The sequence below is a fragment of the Azolla caroliniana genome, unplaced genomic scaffold (assembly GCF_043228905.1).
Source record: "Azolla caroliniana isolate FFs.n. ecotype wild unplaced genomic scaffold, voAzoCaro1.0.p SCAF_5, whole genome shotgun sequence".
In the NCBI taxonomy this organism is placed as follows: domain Eukaryota; kingdom Viridiplantae; phylum Streptophyta; class Polypodiopsida; order Salviniales; family Salviniaceae; genus Azolla; species Azolla caroliniana.
The window spans coordinates 11,550,060-11,569,050 of NW_028230440.1; the positions used below are offsets into that span (position 1 = coordinate 11,550,060).

The 18,991-nt window shown below is 39.4% G+C and overlaps 1 protein-coding gene across 1 annotated transcript; it reads left to right on the forward strand.

Annotated features, from left to right (window-relative positions):
- The first annotated feature begins 12,364 nt into the window (after positions 1-12,364).
- LOC147864146 (solute carrier family 40 member 1-like) lies at positions 12,365-17,888 on the forward strand. The gene is made up of 9 exons (XM_087319722.1): positions 12,365-12,596; positions 12,669-12,963; positions 14,886-15,036; positions 15,123-15,322; positions 15,529-16,047; positions 16,303-16,474; positions 16,767-16,904; positions 17,241-17,351; positions 17,448-17,888. The coding sequence occupies exons 1-9, from the start codon at positions 12,365-12,367 to the stop codon at positions 17,562-17,564; spliced, it is 1,935 nt and encodes a 644-aa protein (XP_087175848.1). The 3' UTR covers positions 17,565-17,888.
- The last annotated feature ends 1,103 nt before the right edge of the window (positions 17,889-18,991 follow it).

Genomic DNA, 18,991 nt, shown 5'->3' on the forward strand with positions numbered 1-18,991 from the left:
CTCGGCCACAACCGAGTCTAAAATCAAACACAGAAAACGGATAATGAATGCACGACACAAAGGAGAGAAGAGTACACAGGATGTTTAACGTGGAAAACCCTGAGAGGGAAAAACCACGGGAGTTCACAGACTCCAAACTATCACTATATCACAATGATTACAACAGTGAGCTCACGGAGGCAACGACCTCATGCTCACGATCTTCGCCACAGGCGGCGGTTACAACAGAGGCAACGACCTCTTCCTCTCTCTCTCTCTCTCTCTATACACTGTTACGCGCTCTCTGATCTAGCGCCAACAAGAATGACAAAAACCCTCATTTAGTTTGCCCTAAGTCATATTTATACTAATATGACTTTTCGGCTATTTACAAATATAGCCCCGATGGACTCTCAGAAACATATTTCCGAATATGGGGCCTTCATCCGGCGAGCACTTCTCACTGGGCCTTCACCATCCGGCTCTTGCCAGGTACTCCTCATCCAGTTCTCACCGGGTCTTTCGTAGTCGGGTACTCCTCATCCGGTTCTCCCCGGGTCTTCCGTAGCCGGGTACTCCTCATCCGGTTCTCCCCGGCCTATCGGCCTCGGCCGAGTTTGCTCATCAGTATTGTTCTTCTCACTTCCCATCCGGAGGGACCTGTTTCCTAACACCTAGCAGCATTGCAGGCAGCGAAGGAAGCGATGTGGTTGCGTCGACTATCTACTGACTTCTCATCCACAATCTGAATCGACCGACCAGCGTCGAGCATCTATTGCACGACCCTGTCGACCATTGCGGGTGAGTACCTAGCAACATTGGAGGCAACGAAGGAAGCGGCACGACCCTGTTGACTACTACAGCTAAGTACCTCGCAACATTGGAGGCAGCGAAGCAAGTGATGTGGATGCGCCAACCATCTATTGCGACTCACAGAGCGCAATTCACCTCATTAACAATCACGTCTATCACACAAAGATGAAGCAAATTGAGGTGCGGTATCATCACATCTGGGAGCTCATAACCGAGAAGAAGCTCGTAGTCCGAAAGATCAACACCTAGGTGAACATCGCCGATTACCTGACGAAGCCACTTCTAGATCAACGCTTCGGGCCACTAAGGACAAAGATGGGACTACGACAAGTGACCAAGTAGAAGAAACCCAAACGAGGAACAGAAGGTAAGACTCGACCGAATCAATCATGATAATGAGTCAGGCTAGGCTCGACACAGACCTCACCTCTACCGACTCGGCTATATGCTGACCTACTTGTAACATAATTTTAGATTAGTATTGTAATCTAGGTTTACGGGGGAGATAACCCCAAACACATGTTCATGTAGGAAAGAGTAGTCCTTTTTAGGGGGAGTTTGTTGTCATAAAAGGCCGACTCCTTCCACTTTGTATCCTAGTGTGAACTTGTCTAAAGAGTTAGGGCTTACTATGTAAGTGATAACCTAACATCGTAAAGATAGAACGCTTGGTCATCTTGTACATGGAGTCTCAGAGAGAGAGAGAGAGAGAGAGAGAGAATGTAATAACAAAGCTTCCATTAAAGCTCAAACTGTCTATATGCTCTGTCTATTCTTGTCTTCCTTCTGTATTGTTTGTTGAGCATGACCAACAAGTCCTCACATACATTTCCATGCCTATCGGTCTCTCAGCTTGACTCAGTTTTTCATAGCTCTCTTTTGGAAACTTGACACACCTCTTCATTCCTAATTGTGTCATGCCACCTCTGCCCTCTCTCCAACTTGTTGACGGCCCCGAATACGAGGTAGCTGCTATTCTTGATTCCAGGATTGTGCGGAATAAGCTCTGTTATCTAGTTGATTGGGTAGGCTATCCTCCGAGTGATCACACTTGGGAACCTGTCAATAATGTTTCTAATGCTCCAGCTCTTGTCGACGACTTCCATCATCGCTATCCAAACAAACCAGGCCCTACATTGTTAGCGTTGCCTTCCACTCGTCGTTCTCGAAGGGGAGATAGTGTCATGAATACACAAACATTATGGTTTCACCTGGGCTTGACCCCAAGACCTTGTAATACATAATAAAGAACCTAACCATTAAGATAGCCTATGATCATATGAGATGATAAAAGCTACTTCTTATAATATGCTAATTATTGAATATACTCTCGAACATTCTAGAATATCCTAGAACATCTTAGCATATTCTAGATCTAGAACATTATAGAAATCTCTACGTTATTCTATAGGAACCTATAAATATAGACATACAATTCTTCTTAAACCAATTCGAATCAACACCAATCTTAAGCTCTCATCACCTATCTTGTATCCATTCTCATTCTATCTAATACATTCATTCTTCTCTTATCATTTCACTCCTCTCTTCTTGTGATCTCTTTATATCTTTCTTCTATCACTCTATCTTTTCTCTTGGTTCTGACATTTCCTCAAGTTCCTTCTTTGAATACCAAGGGCTAAGGCAACCTTAGTATCACTATATTTTTTTGTTGCCCCGTTTACAACCATGTGAAGGGCTACTCTCTTTGTATTGCAAACTTATCTATGCTCTCTACCCCGTTCACTAAGTGTAGGGATTACTTCATAGACTCTAAAATCTCCTCAAAAACACATTGGTTCCTAAACTTAATATTCTTCATGTCTTCATTCAAAAGTTGACGGTCCTCCATGCTAAATCTCTTAATTATTTCTAGTAGATAACAGACTATGTGAAGAACCACCCATCTCTTGCTCCTTTCAGACACAGATGTGCTACATGACAACTCACTCTCATTGGTGACTACCATTCTCACTCTCATATATTTCTTTTCAAAACAATGATTTTTTCGACAAGATAACCATCATTTAAGTTAGACTATGATGAAAGGGATGAAGGAAAATAAACATGCAATAAGGGTTCATGTTTACCTTCTATGATCAAACAAACTTCACATGTTCGTAGAAGCTTCAAATTAGAGATAGGAAGAGCTGAAGAAGCAAGTGGCATAATGGTTAAAAATCTCCATGAACAAATCACATAAATGGCATGAAGAGTGGCTCCACTAAAAAGCAGTCAGTTTATTGGATAGGCATACATATTGAACATGATCCAACAATACAAAACATAATCAATGAATCAAAATGAACGGTTCAGATAATCAAAGTGATTCACAAGTTTGAATAAATGGGGATTGGCAATACTCATCAACACATTTGGAATCAGAGTAGGGAAAGTCAGCATCTTGCATTGAAAGGGAGACAATCAAAGTGATTCAGAGCTTTCAATAAATTGGGATTGGCAAAACTCATCAGCACAGTTAGAATCAGAGTATATAAGGGAAAGACATAAGTCAATACTAAGAATTTGAAATTGGGAATATGATGAGGGATTAGAACAATATTAATTAGTAATATAATGTTTGTTATATGGGAACGATGTTTCGGGAGGCAAGGCTTCAACAAGCTCATACACTCTAGTGAAAAATATGAAAGCAATAACATAGTGAAAGGACAACTTTCAGACAAAAAACAAATTGTTGAAAATTTCTTTATTCACACCGAAAAATTTAGGTTATACATATAGATGTATGTGATAAAACCCTAAAACTTAACTTTGAAGTTTTCAAACACGCAGGGTCAAGACATCATAAAAAAAAAGCTAACATACAGGAAAAAAGGCTGTTGAGCAGCTCATGAAGCTAGAACATCATAAAACCTCTTTCTGACATTTAGAAATACAGATTTTCTATTATTTCAACACTTAAGTAATAAGAACAAGTGTCGTTACATACAAGTGTTATTTTTAAAATTATAGTAGGTACTTATTACATCATAGCATAAACATAAATGAATTTTTTGATAAAACTCTAAATCCTAAAGGCTAAATCAATGTTGTGATATAACCTAGTCCATAAATCAATGCTTTGATAAACACTAAAGCCAATGTATAGAAAGTGAAGAGACATACAGAGGAAAGGAGAGGATGGATGTTACCAGCATAAGGTAACACGGTGTTGGATACTCATGCTTTGGTATCTAATTCAAGGTCTTGTGGTAAGGGAAGGGTCGTATCGATAAGACTTTTTTTTTTCCATAAAAATTATGCTCCATTGGTATTAAAATTAAAAAGGCCAGAGGCACTATACAAATAGACTATAATATTTTCCATGTCTACAAGTTATATCATCAAAGAAAGGACCAAATATAAGTGGTGGCCTTTGGCAAGATAAAGATAATTATAAACTATGAAAACAAATCTCTTGCCAATAACACCTTTGCTATACCACATACAAAGGGGATATACTCGGGGACCTTATCGTCAATCTCCCCATAACCACACAAATTCCCGCAGTCGAAGAGAATACATTTCTTGTTGGTAGTCATGCTCAACATATATACCCTGTTTGTCCACAAGATATTGATTTTGGCAAATTTTTGTATATCAAGGCCTTCTTCATCTGTTGCAGTTGAAGACACCAAACGGTCTATAATGCACATGTCATGATTGCCCACCTTGGACAGCCCCCATCTATCCTCTCCCATGACGAAACAACCATGTCCTTCATCTCCACGATCATTGAAAATATATTTGTATTGAATCTCCATACCATCAACACTTTGGTTTATCACAACAGCCATGCGCCGGTTACACCACAATCATCTACCCAGTCATGATAGTCGGCTTCAACCCCCCCACCATCTTCACTCATCCTTATCATAGAAGAATTTCTTCATTCAGTCCACATCAGTCATCTCGCCGATTAACATCTTGCCAATACCAATGTCTACGAAAATCCTATGTTAATAACAAAAAATTAGTCCAAAAGTTTCCTCACCCACTCCTGATAGTCGGCTTCGATCCCCCCACCATCTTCACTCATCCTTATCACAGAAAAATTTATTCATTCAATCCACATCAGCCATCTTGTTGATTAACATCTTGCCAATGTCCCCGCAAATCCGGTATTAACAACAAAAAATTAGTGTAAAAGCTTCCTCACCCACTCATGATAGTCGGCTTCGACCTCCCCACCATCTTCACTCATCCTTATTACAGAAAAAATTTCTTCGTTCAGTCCACATCAGCCATCTCAGCGATTAGCGTCTTGCCAATGTCCATGAAAATCTTGTATTAACAACAAAAGATTAGTCTAAAAGTTTCCTCACCCACTCCTCATAGTCGGCTTCGACCCCCCCACCATCTTCCCTCATCCTTATCACAAAAAATTCTTCATTCAGTTCACATCAACCATCTTGTAGACTTTTAGGGATGTCCGATCATAATCGTTGTTCATATGAATCGAACTTATTGTGGCTGTGGAGGCTATGGAGGCTATGGAGGTTGAAAATCTGAGCCGGCTACAACCAACCGGTGGCGTGCACGATACACAGGACATGTAAGGACGCTCAACACAAATAAGAACTTCAACACAGAACACAGAGTATCAACAAACAGATTTCTATTATCAAGAACAAGCAATACAATACTATTCGATTAACGTTTACATTCTTTCCATGTCTCTTTTTATAGGGATCATGGGCAATTACATTCAATGCGTGAATCGTTACTACTAATAATACTAGGCACCGTTTTAAGTTCGTCTTCTTTACTCCTTGTTCGGCCCCACCCGTCTTTTGTTTGTCCCGTAACCGTTCTTTGGCCTTTTAACACTTGGGTTGTCCGGACCGGCCAACAATGGGGAAACCAATGCTTCAAGAATGATTGGGAAAACGATTGAAGCAGAGTTACCAAATCATACTAATGTGTTCAGGACACAATCGTGCGGTGAATCCCTGAGATGCAAAGGAGACACAATGAGGAAGAAGCGCCAAAATAAAGTCATCATTTACTACACATTATATTAAACATGAGGTGAAAATAGCCCCCAAAATAGTAAAAGCAACCCCCAAATGTTTTCCCCCCATTCCTTGTCTTTAATACTATGTGTACTACCCACCCCACTCCCTAAAAAGATTTTATTTTATTTTCGATTTTTTTTACAATTATTTAGTACTAGCAGTACAAAAAGTACTCGTGTTTTTTGGCCAAAAACTATACTTTTTTGGTACACCGTAGCGTGCTTCCACCTAGAGAGAACAAGCCACAAAATGTTACCCATAACCTTTCTAGTTTTCACATATGAAACCAATGAAATTTTTGAAGGATAAGAGGGGATGATGAGTGTTGTCACACGAAAACGCGTGTGTATATGCTACTCAATGAGAACCACGAGGGTCTTGGACTAGGGAGTTAAGAGAGGTGGGGAGAGAGATGAAAGCTTACTCATCGACCTTTGGGCTCACCATACGAGTGCACAAGATGGGGTGACGTGTTAAGACAATAATGATTGACGAACGATGTTAGGGAGGAAGCCTAACATATGAACACGAATGTTCGAACGCCTTTATGAAGAGGAGAGGTGCATGGGCAAGCCCGAATCAACCCCAAGTTATAAGACGAGTGAACACACGACAAGAAGACTTACAGACAAACCACTAGTATTCAAACATCTTTGCAAAAAGGAGAGCTGCATGGACAAGCCCGAGTCAACCCCAAATCACAAGATGAGCGAGCGCACGACAAGAAAACAAACGTGCACAAAGCACAAATGTTCAAACACCTTTGAAAAGGAGAGATGCATGTGCAAGCCTGAATCAACCCCAAGTCACAAGACGCACGAAGACACGACAAGAAAACAAACACAGAAAGCACAAACGTTTGAACGCCTTTGTGAAAAAATGAGCTCTGCATGGGCAAAGCCTGAATCAACCTCAAGTCACAAGGCGAGCGAACACACAACAAGAAAGCAAACACACAAAACAAAAATGTTTGAACACCATTGTCAAAAGGAGAGGTGCGTGGGTAAGCCCGAATAAACCCCAAGTCACAAGACGAGCGAACGCACGACAATAAGACTAACAGAAAAACCACTAATGTTTGAACATCTTTGCAAAAAGGAGAGGTGCATGGACACGCCCGAATCAACCCTAAATCATAAGATGAGGGAGCACATGACAGGAAAATAAACACACAATGCATGAATGTTCAAACGCCATTTTCAAAAGGAGAGGTGCATGGGCAAGCCTGAATCAACCCCAAGTCCCAAGACGAGCGAGCGCACAACAAGAAAACAAACACACAAAACATGAATGTTTGAACGCCTTTGTGAGAAAGAGAGGTACATGGGCAAGCCCGAATCAACCCCAAGTCACAAGGTGAGCGAGCACACGACAATAAGGCTTACTCACAAAACACGAAGTTCAACAAGATTGGCTAAAGAAAACAATGTTTGATTGCAACATAAGAGTGCCCTTTATAAAGTAGGGTTCGATTACAAGAAAGAAATTGGGGAGGTTACAAAGTAGCAACTTCAAGTTAGCTAGGAGCTCAATAAGAGTTTAAAGGAGACAAGCACAAATAGTGTATGCCCTTCGAGATGAGGGTAAACCCGAACACCTAACGATGAGCCCACGTGCACCAAAGACGACAACCGAACACAAGCACACAAACCGATGACAATGAAATCACGAACGGATGAGACAAAAATGAAGAAGAAGGGTCCTCAAACAAAATGGCCAAAATCTCCTCCTCCCTAAAAAGTCGAGCGCTAAAATGAGCCCTCTTGAGTTGAAAAGGGAAAAAAAAGAATAAAGTTTCCTTAATCCACGCTACACTGTCAAAGATTCAAACTTTACATGTTTAATACTAGGTCAATGATTCGAATCCATAAGCCACTTACTTTTCCTTATCATATTATTCACATTTAACTATATATTTATAGTTTGTCTACTTTTATCTGGCTTCTTTTTCACACATTGCATCTCTCCTCTCTCTTACTTTTTGTTCCTCCACGCCCACATTTCTTCCTCCTTGTTCACACACTCATCTAATTCCCTTCGTCCCCTATTTCTTCCACGCTTGCACACCCCTCCTTAGCCTTTGTTCACTCGCTTTTCCCACATTCGGCCCACCACATTGCGACAACATAGATACACCTGCACCACTTGGCCTCTCCCTTTCTGAAGTAGAAAACCAAAGAGCAACCAAACATCCTCTGGATACTGGGCCTCAGTCACTCGTTGTGCAACAACAATTAAGAAGTTAAGGGAACGTGAGTTACACTGCCTAGAAGCTATGGTCAAGATACCTTTTACACTAGGACCATGGACCACACCCACATTAAAACCCTTTGACCTCCCACTCCTTTTCGAAAGACTTGGATGGTAATGAAACTACACCTAGAACATAGCCATTTCCTTTATAGAATATGTTAGACCATAACATCTTGTCTATTATTTATGTTTTATTTTCAATGATTGGGTACACATCCCATTTTGTCATAACCGATTGTCTCATGGGCCAAATTTGGTATTAGAAGACGTTAATATAACTTTTTTCGTTTCTTTCTAAGAGGCGACAGTGTACAGGGTTTTAGTGTTTAGTTGCTACATAAGAAGGCTCTGTAGATGAAGTAAAGAAAGTTAAATCGTGCTCTCCTATATTATATACATATATATAATATAGCATGAATTCTAGCTTCTCCCAAGCACCATGGCGTAGAATTCTACTAAGAATGGGGTTCTAGAAGTATTTATGTTATTTCCAATATATTTTATCTTTTAACATTGTTTGCAGGGACGAAATGTGTTCAACTTGAAATTTTGATACAGGATGAAGACTTCAAACATTGCTAGTGACGAGTACATTGTCTGCGGTATAGCTCAAACACTATGTCTTTAGTATCTAAGACATAGACTTCATGTAAAACAATTTTATAAATAGCCTGGATTATAATTAATTTATTGTGCAAACTATTTTTGGTGCGTTTTTCTTACGGTAAAATACAAAATAGTTGACACTCACCAAAGACCAATGGATTTCAATAGTTTTGTTTTTTATTTTTGCTCCAAAGTGTTGGAACTTCCGACACTTTCACTTTAGTAAGGAGTGTCAGAATTTCCAATAGTTTTTTCTAGTTACGATGCACGGAAACATGGGAACCTTAGCTCTCCTAATTGTGTAGAGTGCCCAAATGCAGTAGAATCAATACGACATGCTCTGTGGGACTGCCCAGCGTCCCATCGAATATGGCGGGGGGTTGGCCACTTGTTGCAATTATGCCAGGTGCAAGGCTCCATCACGTGGGGAAATATATGTTGGCTATCATGGTAGACCCCAATTGGCAGATATGAGCATCAAGAGGAGGGGATGACTTTGGTGATAAAATCACAAGAGGTTTTTTTCTCCACCATCGGCAATGTCCACTCAACTCCTCTTAATGACAAAGCTCGAGTTGTGTTGGAACTGGTCAGCCCAATAACTCTTTGGATTCTATAGAAACAACAGTGTACATGGGTCTTCTCCAACCAAACCGCGCATCCAACAATGTTACTGCAAGAGATATGGAGTGAAATTTTAGCCACTCTAAAGAGCCAGAACGATGGCCTCAAGGACAGCTCCGATGGAGTTGAAAGACAACGAATAGCCTTCATCCAACAATGGTCGTCCACTCCCTTTCTTGAGTCAATGGGCATCCACATAAGATGGAACTATCGCGTCCCTACAAGGATTTGTACACAATAATCTCATTTGTAAAATTTTATAACTAATGGAAGGTGTTTTGTTTGGAAAAAAAAAAAAAAACGTGTTAGAATTTCCTACTCTAACTATACACTTCAATAATGTGAAGAGTTTGGCACTCTAGAGTCATTTCAAAATGCTAGAATTTCCAACAGAAGTGAATCTTGGCATTTCAGATTATTGTTGATATTTCTAGTAGAAATAAGTGCCATTAAATAGGAGTGCCAAAAATAAGTTTCGGTAATTTTTGGTAGAAAAATGGTTTTGTCAAAAAAACTTACTGTAGAACAAAAGTGTCATTATCAATGTTCATAACAACTCATTCCGTAGTAGTGGCATTGTGAAGGAATTGGGCACCCAAGGTAGATTATTCCTTAGTCAATTCCCCTCACCAATAAAACCATTACAAATGATCTTGAATGAATTCAATTGTATGAGATATTTTGGAAATATGTGACGTGGATATGAGCATTAGGAAGAGGGGATGACTTTGGTTATAAAACATAAGGGATTTTTTTCTCCACCATCGGCAATATCCACTCAACTCCTATTAGTGCTAAATCTCAAGTTGTGTTGGACTTGGTCACTCCAATAACTCTTTGGATTCTATGGAAACAACGGTGTAGACGGGTCTTTTCCAACCAAAGCACGCAACCAATAATATTAATGCAAGAAATATGGAGTGAAGCTATAGCCACTCAGAAGAGCCAATATGATGGCCTCAAGGGCGACTCCAATAGAGTTGAAAGACAATGACTAGCCTTTATCCAACAATGGTCGTCCTCTCCTTTTCTTGAGGCAGTGGGTATCCACATAAGATGGACCTATCGTGTCCCTATAGGGATTTGTATATAATAATCTCATCTATAAAATCTTTATAACTAATGGAAGGAGTTTTTGTTTGGGAAAAAAAATAATGTGAGGTGGCATTTAGGAGCTCATTCTCTTTACTTTGAAGTGAGAAGGGTCTAAGAAACATAATATCCTTAGCGTATATGGAATTAAGAATGAGATGCCTTAAAATATAGGTTATGAAATGGCAACATATTATCCAAATCCATCTATATGAGCTTTAATTCAAATTAAAGCATTTCAAGTTTAAGGCAATAGGAGCATAGAATTTCTCTCAATAGGTGTTCAAGTTTTTACACAAAGTTAAAGGTAGTTGGTAGCTATAATTATTATTTTTAGATATATAAACAGTATGTGAAAGAAGTGGATACACCCCTTGGAAGAAAGATTTCTTCAATCTATATACCCTTATTGGAAAGGGTCTATGAAGTTGACATGCAACTTATGGAAATAGTTATCAAGTACCAAAGTGGTGGCAATTAAAACCCAAACTTTTGCATTACAAGTCACATTATATTATGTAAAAGAAATTTAGTTAGTAATTTAACCATCACTAGTGCTTTTGTACCACCGTTTCGTGCTTTCCTACACAACCATTCGGACCTCACTTTTTTCTTTTACCAAGATGTACCTATCTTCTTATCATTAGGCTATGAGCCATATACTAGCTTTCTTAACCGAATTGCCATTTATGTAAATCACGAAAACATCATTTGCTTGTGTATACCCGCAAGATGAAGAAAGAGGAAGCAAACATACAACAATACCTAGAACCCCAAAAAACCATCTATATGACTAAGTAAACGCACTCCACCCTTCCACTAGCTATGCTGGGCATTGACCAATGTGATCTCACGTCATGTGTGTGCTTGTTATCTGTAATGTTTAATGCATAATTGGGTAATTTGGGGAAGAAACATTGAATGAACATGCCAATGCTAGTATGTATAAGGAAGTTGTCAAACCAAAATAAATAAATAAATGCAAATGTCATAGTCTTATTGTGTGAAATAAATGTAATGAATATGTAAAAATGTTTATATTTTTGACAATGACAAGATTTTGTGATGAGTGGAATTCTTTTTAGATGAATTTTGTCGACATGCTACAAAGGTACGCACCTTTCACCCTCTTGCCGATAGCAACATATATCACCACGAGTAGTAAAACCATATCTATAACATGAGGATGTGCACAACTCATTACATGCTCCCAATGTACATGATGGAGAAAGAGTATGTATACATCACATCATGAGCCCATGGTGTTGTCATGGGATGTTGTCATATGCCACAATGTTGGGAATTCGCAATAGTAGGAGTGTGAAAGTGTTCAAATACGACAACATACTATATAAGATGTGTGTGTGTGCGCGCGCGCGTGTGTGTGTGGACATTATTTCTTTTTAGTTTGTTGTATTGAGTTTTAGTTAAAATTGAGTGTGTGGGGGGGATGATGCTGCTCTTCTTCACGAGGGAATGTAGAATATAAAATCTACACACATAAATAAGTCCATACATACACTTTGTGTTCATAAAAAAGGGGAGGAATATAATAACTAACCACGATGAATGGGCCATATGATTCATTCATTATATAAGCAAAGGCAATACCACAAGGTGGCATTGATGCTGGCAGCTAAAGAGGAAGAATCAAATTTTGGCCTTAGAAGACGTTAATATATCTTTCTTTCTTTCATTCTCTCTCTCTATATATTAATAAATAAATAAATAAATATATATACATACGTACGTACATACATACATATATGTGTATATATATATATGCTTGGAATTAGTGGGTATTCCACTACAAACTACTGCCACGCCCGATATCCATAATGTACATAGTAGTACTACAACAACAACTACTCTAGTAGTAGTAGCTTGGAGCTAGTAGTACCTTAAGAGGCCAAAAATATCTCCACACCAACATTTTATGCGTTCAGCACACATTGGTCTGTTTGAAATTTTTATTCATGGGATCAGAACTACAAACAATACATAAGGCACCACCACCACCCACGATGCACGCAAGTCTGTCGACCAGTAGTGGTGATGGCAATGGTGTTGATAGTGCTTTATTGAAGGTCAACAAGCGTAAGGATAAGGATGAGGAGGTGGAGGTGGAGGTGGAGGTAGAGGTAGAGGTGGTGGGGAGTGATTGCATGAGTGGCAAAGTCGATGCTTTGGAGGAGGAGGAGGTGGTTAGTAATGGAGGAGGAGGAGGAGGAGGAGGAGCAGCAGCAGCAGCAGAGCAGTGCAGAAAGACTGAGGCATTAGAAGAAGGAGGGGGAGGAGGAGGAGGAGGAGGAGGAGGAGGAGGAGGAGGAGGGGAGGGAGGAGGCCATAATAATGGTGACGGCGGCCTTCACTCTAACAAGTGTCGTGTTCTAGAAAGGAAGAAGGAAGAGGAAGAGGAAGAGAGTCATCATAATCATAATCATAATCATCATCAAAGTAGTAAGAGCAATAGCAGTAGCAGTGTCAGTAGTAATGGTAATGGTGATGGTAATGGGCAGCGGCGGTTGGTGCATTACCTGTACCTCAGCTACCTCCTCTGCCGTTGGGGAGACAGGTTTGGCTTTCGCTCTCTTTCTTCCCTCTCTCTTCTAAATTTGGTTGATTTTCTTCTCGTATTAGCAGAGAGCAAAGCTGGGCAAAACGAGAGGGTAGATCGCAGCTGTCTTTTTCTTCTTCCCTTTCTTCTTCTTCTTCTTCTTCTTCTTATGTTTTCTGGGATAGGGATGAGCTAGTATGTATAGCAGCAAAAAAGGTTGTCTTACTTACCCCATTGCCACCAAAAGGAAGGCAAAGGCAGGCATCATCATCATCAACGATCACCATGCACACTATCTGCACTTACTACACCACGTAAAACCCACATAGTGGCCGTTACAGCTTTGGAATGTGGGGTGGTGTGGTGGGGTGGGTTAGAACAAACACATCATCCTAACCATCTCTTGTCTCATCCTCGTTAACTAACCGTACCAAACCAACGGCGTTACTTACATTGAATCTGCCGATGCCGTGCATCTCTTGCCATTCTCTCTATAGCAGACACAATGTCATATATGTAGAAGCGCTTTGCTGGTTGGTACAACCCATGGAAACTCATGCATTGATTTGATCATTCAGTGGCCTAGTTAACGCATGCATTCCATCGGATTGCCTTCACCTACTACTTGCCACGTTTAATTGCATTGCAGTTTTTCCATTCCCTTGGCCAAGCTACTTACTTAGCACATTCGTTGCCTCACATTCTCTATGTTTTTCACCCCCCTCTTTTACTCAGTACTTACATATATGATCTTTTGTTCTCGTTGCATTCATCCAAAGCTCTTCTTTTATCTTTCCCCAATCTTCTCGAGCCTTGATAGAAACAACAAGAACAACAGAAAAACGAAAATGCACTATCCTACTTTTCCAAACTGTAATTCCATACCCATAAGCTTCCTACATTGCATGTAAACCTTTTGTTTGTAGAACCAGCTGATGGGGAGGGGGAGGGGGATGCATCTCTTATCTCTCCTCTAATTTCTTTTGGCTAGTTTTTCATTTATTTTTTACCCTCCCACCAGCGTGTAAAGATGCAAGAACCTCACTTTCCTTTTAAGTTGTATCATTTGAATATCATGATCTTTTTTGGGGGGGAGAGGTGCCATGCAATTTTGTTTGGCTTACTTTTCCCCAAACATTTCTCAATTTATTATGCTCAGTACCACAATAGCTTTTCCAGGTGATGGACGTACAATATTCCTACACTAGCTAGGGGGTAGGGGGATCTCTGGGTCCCAACTTATAAGTCACACACTTGGTATCTTCGTAGAAATGGTACTCAAATCTCAGGACAAAACGTACTAGATCTAAAACTATAAATGTTCTTTTGGAGACCCCTATCATTGTTTATATCAATAAAAGAGGAAAATGGTGTGACGTTGCTACTAAATTCTCATGCGAGGGATAATAGGAATGGAAAACCAAGAAATTATCGGGCAATCACGAAGGAACTAAGTGCCAAAATGTTTTGAAGAAGTTACATCACCATCTTAATGTAGATACTACAAATACAACAATGTCTATAGCAAAGATTCCTAAAAGCTGAGAACATACAACTGTAATGAATACCGAACCAAACTTCTTCGACCAAACAACCACGCAAACTCAATCAATCAATAAAATCTTTGACGGAAATTCCTTTTTCTAAGAAGAATTGCTATAATATGTTGGTTGTTCACTTTTAATTTCACCTAAATCAACTTTGTGGCCAGTTTTGCAGCTCTAGTTTATATGTCGTTATTAAGCAACCACATATGAACAAATTTTTCAATGAAATGAAAGAATTAAAATTTGATTATGTGTTTGTTTTCAAAAATTTGCCTAAAACAAGAACTGTAGACAAATCTAGAGAGTATATCTATGGCTTTTTAAATGCAAGTTTGAAATATCGATTAATAACAGACTCTCATTTTTTTCACGTGACATAATCATTACATGCAGAATGTGGGAGTTTGCTGTAGGATTGTTCATGATTCATATATGGAAGCATTCCCTGCTCCTCGCTTCCTTGTATGGCCTTGTTGAAATGACAGCCATAGTTTTCTTCGGTGTTACGATTGGGGATTGGATGGACAAATTTCCTCGACTCAAGGTCCAACCAGACAAACTATGTCCCCAATTTCTCGAAGATCCTGTGGTTTGTTGTATATGATGATTCTGAATTGCGTTGGATTGCAGGTTATACAAACTTCCTTGGCATTGCAAAACATATCCATCTTTGGTGCATCCATAGCCATACTCGTATTGTTAGTACAACCATGGCCCACGGTTAATAAGAGCTTCAAACTCTTTGCTGGCCTAATTCTGGTGGTAAATGTCCTTGGAGGTGTTTCAGCTCTCGCTAGCCTTGCAACGAAGGTCTCATTGGAGCGCGATTGGTAAATCCTGATCTCACATAAACCATCGCAAAACCATGTTTGCCATGTGGTGCAATGCAATTTGATCTGATATCCTGCTCTGTTTCTCTCTTCTTTCATTGACCTAAAGCCAGCCACACTATATTTCCCCAGCCAATAATTCTTTTACATTGGTAGTGTTATGCACTTCCTAGCCTTTTCTGAGAATTGATTTCTGATGATGACAGGGTAGTGGTGATGGCTGAAGAATGCCCTGCAAACAACCTTACAAGGATGAACGCGACAATGCGAAGGATCGATCTGTCATGCACTCTTCTCGCCGCAGTCTTCGTGGGACTCCTCATGAGTGCAGTCTCGGTGGTGACTGCGGCCATTTTCATGGCGGGGTGGAATGTGACGTGTGTGGGCATCGAGTATTGGCTACTACTCACAGTGTACACAAGGATTCCTAGACTCCATGAACGGAGACCAGTTTTTCATCTGGAAACAAGGAAAATTGAGGAGATGCTTCCTGCCATAACCAAATTCCAAGACCCTGCGAGTCCTCAAATGGATGTAGAAAAAAACCCCAGACAACATGCATCATGCAGCATGAATTTCAGAAGAACGGGATTACCTGGGTTTGCAGCTGCTCTATGGCGGAGGCTTATGCCTACCTCTTTCTTCGAAGGCTGGAAGGTATACATGAGGCAACAAGACATGCTTGCCGGAATCTCTTATTCCATTTTATCATTCACAGTTCTAAGGTACAAGGACCTTCTCTTTCACCCTATATGCATACATATGTATATGTACACATCACCTTTGCCTATCTATCTACATATCTATCTATACATACATGGATGCCTACACATGCTTATGCTATACATTTTTAGTAATGTGTTGCTACTCACATAACCATTCCTCATAATCAAGTGCATACATATACACATGTTTTCAATGACATTGGAATCACCCAATGAGATCTACCGCTTACACATGCTTAGTTCCTTTTCCAACAGTTTTGGGACCCTCATGACAGCAAGCCTAACATGGAGAGGGTGTCCCGCTTATGTTTTAGGGCTTTCTCGAGGAATTGCTGCTTTGGTCGGTATTTTTGGCACCATTTCGTACCCATTTCTACAAGCACGACTACAAACACTCAATGCAGGACTTGTTTCTATACTACTCCAGGTGAGGTTTTGGATCCCGAAAACATCAAGGGGGGCGAAACACCAACTCTATTAGCTTTGTCCGTTATATTTACCAAAATATCCCCTAAGTTTTCAAAAATTACCTGAATAGCCCCAAATTACGATCCATAGGGATAGTTTTCAATGGTATTTTGGTGTCATGCCCAAACTATAACCCGATGGTACATACATGTGCATTAAAAAAGAAACCAATTGACGTTGCTTGCTCTTGCTGCATTTCACGGTGCATTATTACTCCACATTGTTTACTAAGCATTTCTTGATTCACTTAGTGGATCGTTGTCACATTGTGCGTGATCTCGGTGTGGGTTAAAAGCTCTGTCGCTTCAACTGCACTATTGATAAGCGGGGCAGGTGCTGCAAGGGCAGGCCTTTATATGTTTGAACTATCGGTCACACAATTGATGCAGGTAGTTCATGATATCCTTTACTTATATATATACTCTTTAAACATGCATACCTACATAATCAAAATTGACTCTACCATCTCACATCCACCCCCAAGGAGTTCCAACATTCTACATTGCATCATCATGGCATCCTTTGGTATTTGGAAATAACCATGCCTTGTCATAGGAACTCATTGTCTATGCTTTATAGGATTCATAGTACATTACCTCACAACTACACACATAACCACTAGAATAAGAGTTCAAGCGCTAGTCGCATTTTTTATTGTTCTAAATATCATTGCAAGCAAAGACTTTGAACATCCTTTGTGGTTGAAAATCGTCAACATTTGCTAGGAATCCGTGCCTGAGGAAGAGCGTGGAGTGGTAGTTGGTGTTCAAAATACAATGCAATCCTTTTGCTACTTACTTATTTTTATTGTTGCCATGATTATTCCACATCCACAGGTAATACTTGACAACTTATAATTTCCATTTCTTCATTGAAAAGTCTAACAAACATGAGTGATTTTAAGCTCTAAATCTCCACAAAATCTCTTGTAGGACTTTGACAAATTGATAATCATGTCATTCGGATCGGTAACCTTGGCAGCAATTTTGTATGCTTTTCACGTATATTCTATTCCTGTGAAAAAGAAAATCATACAATCTAGGTATTGATAATGATCATGATCATCACAATTTGTTTTTTATATTCCCCAGTGCTACACTACGATTAAAAGGATAGAGATAATGATTACATTTGGGTGAGGTGAACATGGACTCTAAGACCTAACACGTGTGACTTATTTAAGCCTCTGTAAACATGCATGGCATCATGATAAATGCACATCTTGGTGCAAAACTTAGCTACAATATAAGGTTCGTTGTAAAAGGTTGGGTGGGGACTTTGATCTTGTACAATGTGGTGGAAAATACAATATACACCGAATGCAGTCATTGCTCTTTTGCCAATTAAAACTGAACACAAAGGGTTGTATGTGGATTGGGTCTCACATGAGTGATGAAAAGGCATGACAAAATTGAGATAAGAGTAACACACGTTTTTATCAAAATTCTATCTTATTCCTAGGAAAAAATTTTTTTGGTACAAAAGCATGTTACTTGGATGCATTTCCTTCCCCTACAATGAGTGGCTTCGTTGGTGTTGGATCATTTCCATGACGGTGTCTATTAAGATACATAAGATAAACCTCAATAGACTCTCAACTAATTTGTTATCTTGATAATGATTTCGAATACATGGTTAATTAACGAGTGTAACCTCTTAACAACAAGAGCTTGATGTTTGAATTTATCAAATAAAAAGAGGTAAGTTCCAGAAGGCAATTCTAATTATGATATTTGGGCATACATAACAATCGGCAACGGTTCGGTTCAAAGGTGTCAAAACCAATCTGTTAAATTTTTTTGAAACTTAAACCCGAATCAAACCAAACCACGGTTTAACGGGTTGGATTTGGTTCAGGTTTGGTTTGGTTTGGTTTGAAAAAATCCAACCCGTTAAACCGTGAAAACTGCGGTTTTGTGGTTGGGTTTCGGTTTTCATGTTAGGTCAAAATTCAAAATTTCAATTTTAAATTGTAAATTTTAAAAATTTCAAAATGTTAATGATTTTTCCTAAAATGTGAGAATTAGGTTTAAAAATGAAAAGGTTGTTCAAAAAAATAAATAAATAATCAATTGGCAACCCTAAACCATCAAACTGTTTTAACCATAGTTCCAAACCGAACCGAACCGTTTACCCCCCAACTGAAACCAAACCGTTAAAAAAAACTTGAACTTGAACGGAACCAAACTGTTAAGTTGCGGTTTCACAATTCGGTTCGGTTTAGTTAAAACTGAATTGTTGCCGATTGTTAGGCATACATATGATACAACATTCTTATCATTTATAGTTATGATCATCCAACACATACTGTACATATAGTACAACACAATAATTATTATACTCATTAGGTGATCTATTTATGTATTTAGACGATCTAATAGAGAACCACATCCAAATCTTTTTTTATTGTTTTTAGTTCCACTATAGCTATGTACTACTTGCTTCTTTAGGACTAGTTTGAACTCATTAAATGGGG

Coding starts and splice junctions, on each gene's coding strand:
- LOC147864146 (XM_087319722.1), top strand. CDS start 12,365: ATGGGATCAGAACTACAAACAATACATAAGGCACCACCACCACCCACG. Junction 15,323..15,528: donor GTCTCATTGGAGCGCGATTG/GTAAATCCTGAT, acceptor TGATGATGACAG/GGTAGTGGTGATGGCTGAAG. Junction 16,048..16,302: donor TTATCATTCACAGTTCTAAG/GTACAAGGACCT, acceptor CTTTTCCAACAG/TTTTGGGACCCTCATGACAG.